At 39.6% G+C, this 12,923-nt stretch overlaps 1 protein-coding gene across 5 annotated transcripts in view; it reads left to right on the forward strand.

The window, feature by feature from the left end:
• Positions 1-12,923, forward strand: part of NFATC1 (nuclear factor of activated T cells 1) — a 134,437-nt gene that overhangs the window by 60,614 nt on the left and 60,900 nt on the right. For all 5 annotated transcript variants that reach the window (XM_067537533.1, XM_067537537.1, XM_067537532.1 and 2 more), the window contains exons 5-6: positions 794-966; positions 3,429-3,569. In XM_067537533.1, coding sequence (XP_067393634.1) covers positions 794-966; positions 3,429-3,569 — 314 coding nt within the window. The remainder of the gene's footprint in view (positions 1-793; positions 967-3,428; positions 3,570-12,923) is intronic.

The following is a 12,923-nucleotide window of genomic DNA, read 5'->3' on the forward strand; positions in this document are numbered from 1 at the left end:
AAAAGATAACATACACAGCACTAGATGTGCACAATCTACCCCTTCGTATTGTATAGATCATTGTAGTAAATTTTAACATTGACATGGACACTCCATAGCTCTTACAGCCTCTTCTGTCAATGAATGTTGTTAAGAACCGTTAATCCATTCATTAGCAGCGCTGTTGTCTTTGATCTTGTCAGTAAAGGCCTCAGTTACTGTAAAATCCACACTCTTAAAAGGCAGGAAGGGCAAAACTGGGGGATTGCCTTCCACAATTCATGTTTGCAAAGTGTGCTTTTGATGAGTAATCTTTCAGTTGGCTTCAGAATAGAATTCTAGACGTCTGGGGTTGGGGGGAGGAAGTGAAACTGAATGCATTTACATGTGAACTGGTTTATTTTATCTAAGTGCAAAATAAAACCAAACTGTGCATATCCTGTGTAATGAAATGCATGCTAGAAATCCATATTCAAAAGGAATTATCATGCATCCATAGTAATAATGTCCAAAATCTGTGCTTCTGTAGTTTTAATGGAGTTTTCATGTATCTCTTCTGTGCATTATGAATTCATGTTCTGCAATATTTAATTTTGATATGTCCACGCAGAGAAGTCCAGCAGGACTAGCCTTACTAGTGGGCACTATTTGGGAATTCCTACCTGTCCCAAAGATCCTGTGAGAATGTTAAGCTGGGGCTCAGGTGTAAAATAAATAAATAAAAGCAGGGAAGTGAAGGTAGAAATGTTGCACTTGTGACTTTCTGGAACCTGCAGAGAGTTAATTGAAATGTCCTGTGCCTTATTTTGGACAGCATTGACTGTGCTGGAATATTAAAACTTAGAAATTCAGATATTGAACTACGAAAAGGGGAAACAGACATCGGAAGGAAGAATACACGTGTGCGGCTGGTCTTCCGAGTTCACATCCCACAACCCAACGGGAGAACTCTGTCTCTGCAAGTAGCATCCAACCCGATTGAGTGTTGTAAGTAGCAACAGACTTCTTATTCTTGCCAGGTATTGTACAACCAATTGCCTGACATAAAGCTTGTCCTTGTCAGTATGTGAAATGTAGTTTCATAGCATCTATCCATTGTCTGAAACGTGCTGTACGTCTCAAAAATGTATTTTACATTGCATGAAAAATATCACTCATTTCCTTGGCAAAACAGTATCTGGTCCCCTGTGCATTGACTCCTACAGGAAGTGCTGTTGCAATACAAGAAGAGCCATGGTAAGCTGGTCTTTGAACTAGAATTGACTTGGGCAAGTTCCTTTATGCTGGGAGGCCCTTTCACAGGGGTAACTGCTGTTAAGAGTTTTGGAGAGCTCCCATCTGACCCCATCTCTCTCCCACCAAAAAATAATCCCTTTGACAAGCAGACACTGAGATATTAAAAGTTAGTGTTGTTAGTTAGATATTAGTGTTAGTTTACTGCAGTTTCGGGAAATTCCTAGAAACTGGGCTTCAATATTGGGGTCTTTTTGATAGAACAAACATCACTTTATAAACCTATCAGATTTAGATATAGGCTTCCCCCTCCCCCACGTCTCCCATTTCATTCTTACTCTGTGAACATATTACATATAGAAAAAGCCCTTTGCTTCATTTAGCTTTACAGCTTTTGCCTAACTGGTGAAAATCAAGTTTCATTCTAACTCCTGTTGCTTCTAGTGCTGGATGAAACTCCCCAAACTATTGGAGGTTCTTTTTGATGCAGATGAGCAGCCAAAAATTCAAATTCTAACTAACTGAACCCTTTGGGAGATACTTTACCTACCTCTTCTACTTTCCTTTGTTCCCCTGGAAGCAGCAACACAGCTGAGAACAATCTGACAGTCTGCCTTCCCCAGTTGCCTTAAGATCTCATCCACAACACTCTTGATGGAGGCTCTGGGCCTTCCATCATCCCCCACCAATAGCATCAACTTTTGTTGGTGATTCAGAACCTGTTGCTGCTCTTTGTGCCATTCCCAGGAGAGGTGCTCCAGACTGCACAACGTATCTGGGAAGCCCCTTGCTATGTAAGATTTGGGGTTTCTTGGGAGCACAGTGCCCTTTTGGGTGTGTCTAGAGAAGTAGCCTCAGAGAAGAGCAGACCCAGATTCCACCACCAGAAACTGATGGATCAGGCCCTCAGACCAGAAATCCGTTTTCCTATAACTTAAAGCCTTTCCTCCTCAAGCTGACCTCATTTAAACAAATAAACAAACGTGTTTCTTTCTAAGAAAAGTTATGGCCCTGCTATGTACGAAAAGTCACAGAACCTCCCTACCACTAAGAGCTAGACTGACACAAGCTGGTGTCCTACATGCTATATGTAGATAGGTTCTGCTTTGTTTCTCACCTAGCACAGGCTAAATTTTGCTAATGGGCAAATTCTAGCATGAAGTGCACCTACAAGTAAAGCCAAAAATGAGAGCAAGTATAGCCTGACCCTGCCTCCCAATGAAATCACGGAGAGTAGGATCAGGCTGTAAATGTCTAAAGGAAACTCGTATCCTGATCTGCTCCCATGTGCAAATAGACCAAATACAATTAGCCAGTAAAAAAAGGCTGGGTCTATCTGTGTATCATATAAGGCAAGGGTTTCAGTGTAAAACACTATGGATTGGGCAGAAGGGCAGTGTATTATCTCCAAACAAGACAAATATTCTTGCTATCTGACAAGTGCAAAAAGGAAGTGCATACTCTACGTTATTTCAAGTGCAGAAATCGGGAATAAGCAAGTGTCAAAAACTCCATAAGCCCTTGATGCTAATGAGGCTAGGAGGACCCAGTGACATGAATAAAGTATCACATCATTCACTGAGCACAGGCATGCTAGCTGAATACCTCAGTTGAGAATGATAAAATATATGCCATGAGGATATAGGATACTGTTTGCATGGGCCATGTGCACCTTAGCAGTCAGAGCTTAATAGAACCATGCTCTCCAGCCAGGGACTGTAACTAGGTTACTGAGCTCATGATTACAGAGTGACATTTTACAGAATTGCAAACCTTGCATTGAGCAACTTATGCCTATTTTGGACCCAAATGCTCTTGCTGTCAATTGTGCCATATCAATATCTGGCATATTTGTGCTGGCATATGGCTTTATGTTTTGGACATGAGAAATTCCTTTTAAAATAAATAAAACAAAAATACCTTTTTAAGTAACACAGAGCAAACTGGCTTTTTAAACTAAACAGCATGTTATTTTTATCGTTCTTTTGATCCATAATATCTTATATATTAACAGCATTGTTTACAATTAGAGCACTTAAAATCAACTGTACACTGAGTTTCCTATAGACCTCCTGAACTTTCTTGAGTTTCTATATCAAACTCAGATTGTCTAATAAAAGTAAACATTGAGTCACTTATCTAAGCAGTATTTATTGATTTTGTGTGTGTGTGTTTGTGGTTGTTTTTTCTTTTCTTCTCCTTTTAAAACTGTCCAGCTCAAAGATCTGCCCAGGAACTGCCTTTGGTGGAGAAGCAAAGTACTGACAGCTTTCCTGTGATCGGAGGGAAAAAAATTATACTGTCTGGCCATAACTTTCTGCAAGACTCCAAAGTCATCTTTGTGGAGAAAGCGCCAGGTATTTTCTTTAAAAATAGACTGTCTGCATCCTTTTCTTGTTTTAAAACTCAATGGAAATTTGATTACTGAATGGTAGTAGTGTAAACACTGTCATACCGTTTTCTTCTGCACATATTGTTTTTCATGTCACTGGGCAAAGCTGTGCAGGTGATCTCAAATCTGTGTCATGCTATGGTTTTATATAATGCAGTTATAGTTGCAGATACGTTTCATTGCAGGTACACAATTGTGACATTGAAAGTTAGAGTTTGTAGTTTATTTTTGTAGCAAACTACAGTTGTGCCTGGCAGGTTTTTTTTTTTTAAATTATTCTAGTCAAAGGCATTTTAAGACTATAATCACATTTTAGCAGGAAAATCTGCAAGATGCTGCTGCTTCTTAAACATTTTTATAATTAGTGGAGAGATCGAATTGAGAACACCTTGTTGCTGTGGGTTTGGTCGGGAAGGGGGTGTTATCTGTTGTTTTTTTTTCCTTTTGTGGTGATTTTTTTAATGACAATAGAGAACTTTAATCCTCAGTGCCTGGTTTTGTGGAAAATGTAAGCCTTGAACAGCTCTGATAATTTATTAGGTGTTCATTTAAGAGGATTAACATTGTCAAAAGCCTGTCCAGTGCAGGCTCCTTCATTTCAAAGGAACAATTTCATTTTGCCATTAAGAACCAGGGTTTGTCTCCCCCCACACTTTTATCAAGTTTATCATTTCTGGGACTGATCTTCTAGGATCCTGAGTGTTCCTAATTCATGCTCAAATCAATGGGAGTTGGGGGCATTCAGCACTGTATCAGATTAGGCCCTATTTGAAGTTTCAGTTTAAAGTTTCGGTAGGGATTGTAGTCCATGTCAGGCTAATACAAAATGTGGTATTTTATTTCTGCTGAGAAGATGGTTAGAGTAGAGCTGTGAGTGAAACGCAGGCTCTGAAAGGAGATAGAGGAGGAGGAGGAAGATTCTTGTTTTGGAAAGGGTTTCTGTGGTGCTGCCACAAACCATACATTCCACAGCTGCCTGCTGAAACCCCCTGAACAGCAAACTGTCTTCTGAGCTCTTCCAGCACTCAGCATCTCACAGCCACTCAGGTACAGGCTTTGACATTCTGTCTGTTTAACCCTTACCGTCCTTAAGTTCCAGTGAGCCTGTCCTTCCCTGCTGTGTGACTGTGGTCAGTAGTACCGTCTTCTGCGTGTTAGTGCTGAGTCAGGGAATCTTTTTACCTTGACAAATCAAATTAGATGTGAATTTATTTCAGAGTGGTCCCTCCACTTGACCCTCAGGAAGAAAACCCAAAGGGCCCGTCTGAAGTTTCACAGTGGGGTTCTGTTTTGGCACAGTTTGGGTAATCAGAACTATAGCTAGGAATATCTCCATTAAAGTCAATGGGTCAGATCCTCTGCTGGTGCAAATTGGCTCCATTAGCTTCAAAGGGCTACTTTTGACTTCAGTGGTACTACATGGATTTCCCACCTGCTGAAGATCTGGCCAGGAGTGCCTGGGCAGTAATGCAAATATCTGTCTCTTTTTTAGATAGCAGAAGATACAACTTAAAAATATAAGTTCCAAAGTGTGAGTGAGTTGGGGAGAGGGAAAAGAAGATTATGTTCAGTTTCTGTTCAGTCCTCCATGTATGAAAATGGGCTAGAATGACATTTCAAAAGTGAAAACCTAGATTGGACTTATTACAGGAAGGAAAGTGGCTTAAAGGTTTCCCTCTTTGATGCTTGTTTTCTTTGTTTTACTTTCTCACTGTGCCTGAAAAATTTTGAAAGGTCATCCCTAATGGGTACCTCTGAATATGAAGCTATCCAGTCATCTGCAGGTACCATCGCCTGGGTATAGAAAGCTATCCCCTTTTTGCAATATACATGCTAAACCCAGAATTTGCAGGATGCAGCCTTCAACTACAGAGATTCAAGTAAAGCCCAATCCTGCAGTTCTTACTTAAACAAAAATCCTGTTGCAGTCCAGGAGAGCTTTGAAGGCTCATGGAATGCAAAATCAGATCCAAAATAAATGTAATTTTTTAGATTTTTTTAGCATTTTTAGAATATTGTAATAAAAAATCAAATAGTGTACAGGCGAGCGCAGTGCAAAGTATTAAACATAAATAATGGCTATGTAGCTTTATATGCTGAAGTGAAAGTAAATAATAGAGTTCTTCCATCTCACGTGGAAAAACCCACCGGAGGAGTCCTGAGGCACATGGGATTGTGGGCAGGGGGAGATCCATCTGCTGAGGGTCCCCTCTGCGTGCGATCACATCGGAAGAATCCCTCCCTGCTCCCGAAGTGTCTTATCAATCAGGAGCTACTTTGCTATCAATGGGAAGTATTCCATATGTTTATACTAGAAAGTCCAGTGTAGAATTAAGTGTGTAATTAAGGCTGAAATCATAGTCCAATTTAAGTAATCTGGGTAGGTCTGTTGCACTCGTATGACAAAAGCCTTGTTTGGTACATTCAAATGGCTCAGCCTTGCAAGGTGTCTAGGAGCACCTTGAACACCGACAAGTCAGTGGGAGTCAAAGGCGCTCAGCACTTTGTAAGACTGAGCCCAAGTCCTAACAAGGCCTATTGCAGGCCTTCCTAGTGACACAATCTCTTTGAGATCCGAGGCCCCATAAGAGGTAGCAAGGAAAGCATCTGCCTTCCATTGTAAAATGGTTAATCTCTTAGACAAAATCATGGGTATATTTAGGAAGCAAAGCTAAATAGGTTGCCTACTTAACTTCTTTTTCCTCTTGTTTCAGTTTTCTAGGCTCAATTCCTCATTTGCGGCATCGCCTAATGTAACGTAACGTTTAAAACAACTGAGCACAATGCACCAGTGACAGGTTCTTCAGCAAAACCACAAAATATTGTTTGAAATTAAAAAACAAACAATAATTTCAATCATCATTCATTCTCCCTATGGGATCACCTAGTAATTTACCCCCCACAACCTTCCAACTACTACTTGTAAATAAAAGTAGGGCAGGAAATGGAGCTCCAATGCAGTCAATCTCTCTGTCTCTCTCTGACCCCACTTCACCCCCCACACTCTTAGAAAGTTAGGTTACTAAATTTTTGTGATGATTACTAGATACATTGCTCACTTTTTTATTATTGTTTTTAAATCTAAATGTTGATCACATTTCTACTGGGTAACAGTTAACTATAGGATCTCAGCTATTACAAATGTATTAGACTTTGTGAAAAATTACAATCATAAAAAAATGAATGTAGCAGTTATATGTAATTACATTATGCTATGTGGATTCCATTCTGTAACCCCTACTCAAGCAAAATCCCCAGGCTAAAGTGTAGATCTAATGTGATTAAGATTGTGATATTCTGCATGTTTAATTGGTTAATGCAGGATTTGGGGGGGGGGGGTGTTGTTTGAATAATTTCTTTGTCTTCTGCGTGCATTGTAGTCCACTGAATGCTTTTCCATGCATGAGTCCTGAGTTCTCTGTCTTTAAGGGCTAACCCTCAGCTGTTGTAATCTCCTAAGGAATGGCATTATCCTGGCCTCTTTGCCTGGGGAGTTTGTCTATCTTAACAATGACTCATACAAAAGGGAATCACTGAAGAATGATCAAGTCAGTTCTTGAACTGGGGAGGCAGCAGAGTCCTGTTTTCAGTTAACTCTTTAATTACTATTTTTCAGCAAAGAAGTGTTTGAAACAATGTGAAATACTAACACTGCAGATAAGATGCTGCATCTCTCATGGAGAGGAAAGTGGTTAGTTGAGGGGATTAGCTGTATTAAAAAGAGTTTGTTTAAAAGTAGAAATTCTTTGTAATACAGCACAGTTTCAAGGCAGAAGGCAGCTCTTACAAGATAAATAATGTGTCTTTTCAGAAGCAAACTATAATTTGTTCAGACTTTTTATGGTACTGTAAACAAAGTTCAAGTGCTGAAATAAGTCCTTATTTCAAAGGATTTTGGTTAATGCTTTATTGCTTGCACATCAGATCATATTTTCCAGTGATGAAAATCAATAGAAAATGTGCATCCAAGAAACTCAGCCATAGTAGTAGTAAAAATGAGAATGCCAGCTAGGCTTAAGAGGTTTGACCTTTTACATTCAGAATTCCCTTACATCAGTGGGTCCCACAATGACTTTGTTCATTACTCATTACTCCTATGTGTGTTCTGCGTTTTCAATTTACCTCTCCATTTAATGTTTGTGGTTTTCTCTTCCTGCTTGACACAGAAAAGCCCAGATTTTTAAAAGTGAGAAGTGATTTTGGTGCCACAATTTTTGGTGCTGGTCATTAGACACATTATAGAAGTCTGATTTATTTCTTTGTTTTGTTATTTTTAGAAGCTCAATGCTTTCTAACAATTTTGGCCAAGACACTTGCAGCACATTAGCACAAAACACCTTAATATTTGTACACAAGCGTTCACCATGAACAAAAGGCACACATCTTATTTACATAAATGGATACAGTTAGGAACATATTTACTTTCCGAGGAAGTACACTTGGCTGAGAGATGACAAAATATTTCCTTTCTGACACACTGAATCCAAAGAACATAGGTCCTGATCTAAAGTTACAGTGGGTGACGCTGAGTAATTTGTTTTTCAAACCTAGTTTTTAGGTAGCAGCATGAATTTGCAAGCTGTAGAAGGCAAAGAAACACAAAGATAGTACGACACCAACACAGAAACCACCATATTGGGGACCATGCTGCTGATCACCATACAGGAATATTATTATGGATGGTGGCCCACAAAGCTGAGTATATAACTATTGTGACAGGGAAATAACAACATCTCTTCAGAATAGTTCACAAAAGGTTTCATAGGGTAACCAGCCAGGAACAGAACCAAGATCCATAGCCCCAAAGGACAGCAAAGCCAAACAGATCAGATTCCAGGGACTGAAATGTTCATTATTGACAAGTGATTTTCCAGACTTTTCAGCTGTGATGCCAAACAGTTCTTCCTAGGATTACATGTGTATTCCGTATCTTTTTTTTACGAAGGCAGAATTCCACTAATGCATTTTAAGCCCCATACACACTCATTTGGTTCTATGCTAAATTACCAGATCAGGAACTAAGAGAGTTTAAAGAGCTGAAAGGTAGGAGTTCAATGACCAAGATCATCATAGAATTAGTTTTTCAAATAAGTTCAGTCCAAAAATTCTGGTTTCTTACCTTTAATTTCTAGAGGTGTCTCTTTATGGACACGGACGTGCATTTGCACTTCCTGAGCATTTCTCACACTAGTCATGGATATTAGTAAATTTCACAAGATAGTGTTACTGTATGATGTATCTCTGGATTACTGCAGGCTTATGGACTCCAGTGGTTTTGAACATGTTGTTAATTACTCAAACATCAAATCAGCAGTGATATTACCATCTACATATTCTGAGACCCAACTACAAAGCTGACTGTCCCTAGGCATTATGCCTAAGGTCTATGACATCTAAGTCTCCTAAGAATGTTATCTTTTTTTCTGTTTGTGGAATGATCTCAATCAGAACAGGATTTTCTCAGATTTAGTCATTATTAGAAGCTTTTAAACAAAACTTTTTGTAAATATCATTTATTCTGTCGCTTGCTATTTCAAACACTTGCTGTGTTGCTTAGCTGTGATTGTTTCCTTTCCTTGATAGGGCAGGCATAGCTCATATAATCTAAGTACTTAGGTGCCATGGTAAGAGGTAGAGCCAAGCAAACAGTTGATTTTTATTTGGTTTGGTGGCGGCATTGAAAAATACAGGGGAAAAATTCTGTTCATTTCCAACTGAAATTGATTTTTTTTTCTTGATGGAACAAAATTTTGTTTGGGTCAAGTGAAATGCTCAGAACGGTGATTTGAAATGACATTTTCTAACCAAAATGTTTGATTTGAAAAGAAATATCAAAAGAGTTCATTTTAAAATGTCAAAACAAAACATTTAGACATTTCAATTTTTTCCCCAAAACTATTTGCCAGATTTGACCTAAATTCACTAGTAGTTTTGATGCGCCCCGAAAATGCAGTTACTGATAAATGTATTATTCACCAAAAATTTTTGCTCAGCTCTATTAATGGGTAATAATAAAAATAGTAATAGCAAAGACTTAAGATAGTTAAAGAGAATCAAGTTTCTGGTGCATATGCTTAGAGAAAGCACATTTTAAATTCACTTTCATCAAGTATTTCACCACACAAGTTTAAAATTCACCTACTATAAACATTTGTGCTAGTAAAACTTGATCAAGTGAAGGTTCACAGAGAGCAAACACAAAAGGGAAGGGACACAGCCAGCATGCATTCATTTAGAATTCTGAGCAAATATTTTGCAGATTATGTTTTGTAATTTTCATTATCTCTAGCAAAGAATACAACCAGTCTGCTGCTGGTGTGCAAGGTAAAACTTCTGACTAAAAGCATAGAAATTGTTGGGAAACCTCAGCTCTGCCTGCTGAATATTACCCAAGCAAAAGTTTTTTCATACAGCAGACATTCAAATGCAATATGCTGCATGAGGTTATTCGATTTACAAAATACCTGATAACTGACATGTTCCTGAAGCACTTCAATGACCTTTGCAGTGCATGTAATGGACAGTGTTGAGTAATCACAAGGGCTTTTCATTTTTCTCAGCTGCATTTGAAAGCTCAAGGTTTGAGTCTGTTTTGACGAGATGTGATGCGGAGACTGGTGACCAGAGTCTTGGCAGAACTCCATTTGGTAAAAGATCTGACATTCTCAGAGATCTTTCCATTTCTCTTTCTATTGCCAGTAGGAGTCACAGTGTGGTGGGTGAGGGAGGCAACTATCCAAAAAAGGGTAATGTTAAACACTGACAGTCAAACTGTAGTTCACATAATAAATAAGCAAGTGGCATAAAGCCCCTACAGATGGGCAAATGCTACATACTTTTGTCTTTATCTGCCAGTTTATCAGAGGTCAGCGCACACATTCCACTTAGTAGTATGAGTTTATTCACTGATTTATTCAATGAGATTAAAAATTTCTGCAAATTAGATAGATTAGAAACTTGAGAGGCATATGGTTGGGTGCACAAAGCTCATGTGAAGGTCACGTGTACCTAGTTCCTAGAGATATATTGGCAGCCTAAACGGTTTCTGGCCATTGATCAGAAACAGATATCCTTGGGCTGGTAGAATCATCAGATGATGGGATCATTAGATGGCTAAATCTTTTCATGCATATGCAGAAGCTATGACGTAGCTTGTAGGAAATGTCAGTACGTTTCACATTTTCCTGGCTTTTTAGCCTAAGGAATGGTAAAGACTGAATGGGACAGCATCCACACACACGAGATGGTATCATCACCAAGCCTCATCTAAGGTGTCTCTGTCACAATTAAGACCAGTGTTTTTTAAATGCCTTTGGTCAAATACAAACATTTACTGTGGACTAAGGACCAGTATTTTATTTTTTAAAGGGAGGCAAGAGATACACAGGCAAGCGTGCCTACAGTTGCATGCACAGCTATTGCAATTGCACATCAAAATGGAAATTTAGTGAGCTAACTAACCATTTGAGGAATAAAGCATCTGCTTTGCTCATGCAATGGTGTTACTTGTGTGCAGACTTTACCTTTGTACAATCTGATCCTTAAATATGCTGTTACAGTATATAGTGTGTCACTTTAATGGTATTTGTATGCACCACCCATCCACCGGGATAAGTAAAGGTTCAGTGGCTAAAGAACTGTACATCCCAATAGTAAAGTTCAGAGTAGGTTTTGGAGAAATGCCTCTTAGAATATGTGGGGTATTTTCAACTAGGTTTAACCAGGATGTAATGACAAATTCAGATGTGCAGAAGTTGACTGAATTGAATAGGGGCAGGTTCTCTGGTGGTATCTATAATTGGCTGGGTTGCCAACATTCCTTCAAATACAACAGTTACCCAGAATCCATGTCCAGTCGGCAGACAGTTTGAGCATTCTTGTGAGTTTTAGGTTACATCTGTGGGGAGCTGGTGAGAGAGCGCCTTCCTTTCTCCCACTTTTCCCACTCCCTGCTACTCTGTGCAAACCTGATTGGCTGAGAGGGAGTGCCATTCAAACACACAGAATTAACTCTAACTCTTGGGGGATTGGAGCCAATGAACGGACGGAAGGTAGGACGGGACACTAGCCTGGGAAGGATGATATCATGACTGAAAAATGACTGTAAACTTGCACCTTTCTACCCGGATTTGCTCCCTGTGGTGCACTTGCAGTTGTATTTCTATGCTTTTGTGACTAAAATAAGATTTTATTTCTTTAATATTATTATTTTGTATGTATTTGTATTCTGGGAGGCCCACAATGTTCATTGTCCAGACATGTAGGAAGTCACAGTCCCTGGTCCAAAGAGGTTACGTTCTAATAGGGCAAGCAGAGTATGGATGATGAAAAGGGAAAGGGAGTCACTCAGAATATATATTTTTGTATATATTTTATACGTCTCTTGTAAATTAATAGCTCCAGCTGCTCTTCAACTTAGCCGTTAGTAGTAGGTTAGAAGTGGAAAGATTTGAAGAGGGAGAGAATAGTGGAGGGCGTTCCATGTGTAAAGAACAGTATAGAAGAGAGTACAAAGTCAGGGAAGGGAGAAATAGACAGATAAGGGGCTGTGGCAAGGCTTGCATCATTTGCAAAGAGGAGTGCAGTGGAGGATGACATAAGAGACAATGGGCAGAATAGTAGGGAGGGAGTTCCAAGGGCATTAAGCTTGAGCTGGATGTTGTTGGAGGAGAGGGAGCCAGTGGAAGGAATCAAAGGGTTTGGGGGAGGGGCAAACTCATATTGGGATGCAAAGAAGATGTACTTATTATTTTGACTGGATCAGAAAGTGATGTGAGTGTCAGGGCAGCCAGAGAGGGGGTTGCATGATGGGAGATGATGCGAGCCTGGATGAGAGTCGGCCAGATTTGGGCCCAATGTGGCTATGCAGGGCGAGAGAGAAGGAGAGGTTGAAAATGACTCCTGGGTTACAGGCCCGAGTGCTTAGGGAACAGATGATGGAGCTGTCCACAATGACAGAGGGCATGGGAGAAAAGGAGTTGTTCTTGGAAGGAAAGATGTGGAGTTCAGTTTTGGTGGTGGTAAGTTTGTTGATTGTAAGACATGCATGAGAGAAGCTTGAGAGACAGGATGAGACACAGGATTAAGCTGAGGATTGTATGGGACAGAGCATGATTGAAGGAGTTGCATGGATAGACCTATGGGCAAAATTTGGTCTGAAGAACCAATACTACTGTTGATACTGTGTAGAAAGGAAAGTACCCAGCTTGAATTTTGTGTCCCAGAAAGAGTTTGCAGAGCTAACAGTTAAAAGGAGGGGAAAAAACTCTGATTTTACTTGTAAATGGAATACATTTGATCTAGAGTCATTGAGAGGCAA

This window comes from Emydura macquarii, unplaced genomic scaffold (genome assembly GCF_026122565.2).
Source record: "Emydura macquarii macquarii isolate MOO-44397 ecotype Brisbane River unplaced genomic scaffold, CSIRO-AGI_Emac_v2 contig_431, whole genome shotgun sequence".
Lineage (NCBI taxonomy): Eukaryota > Metazoa > Chordata > Testudines > Chelidae > Emydura > Emydura macquarii.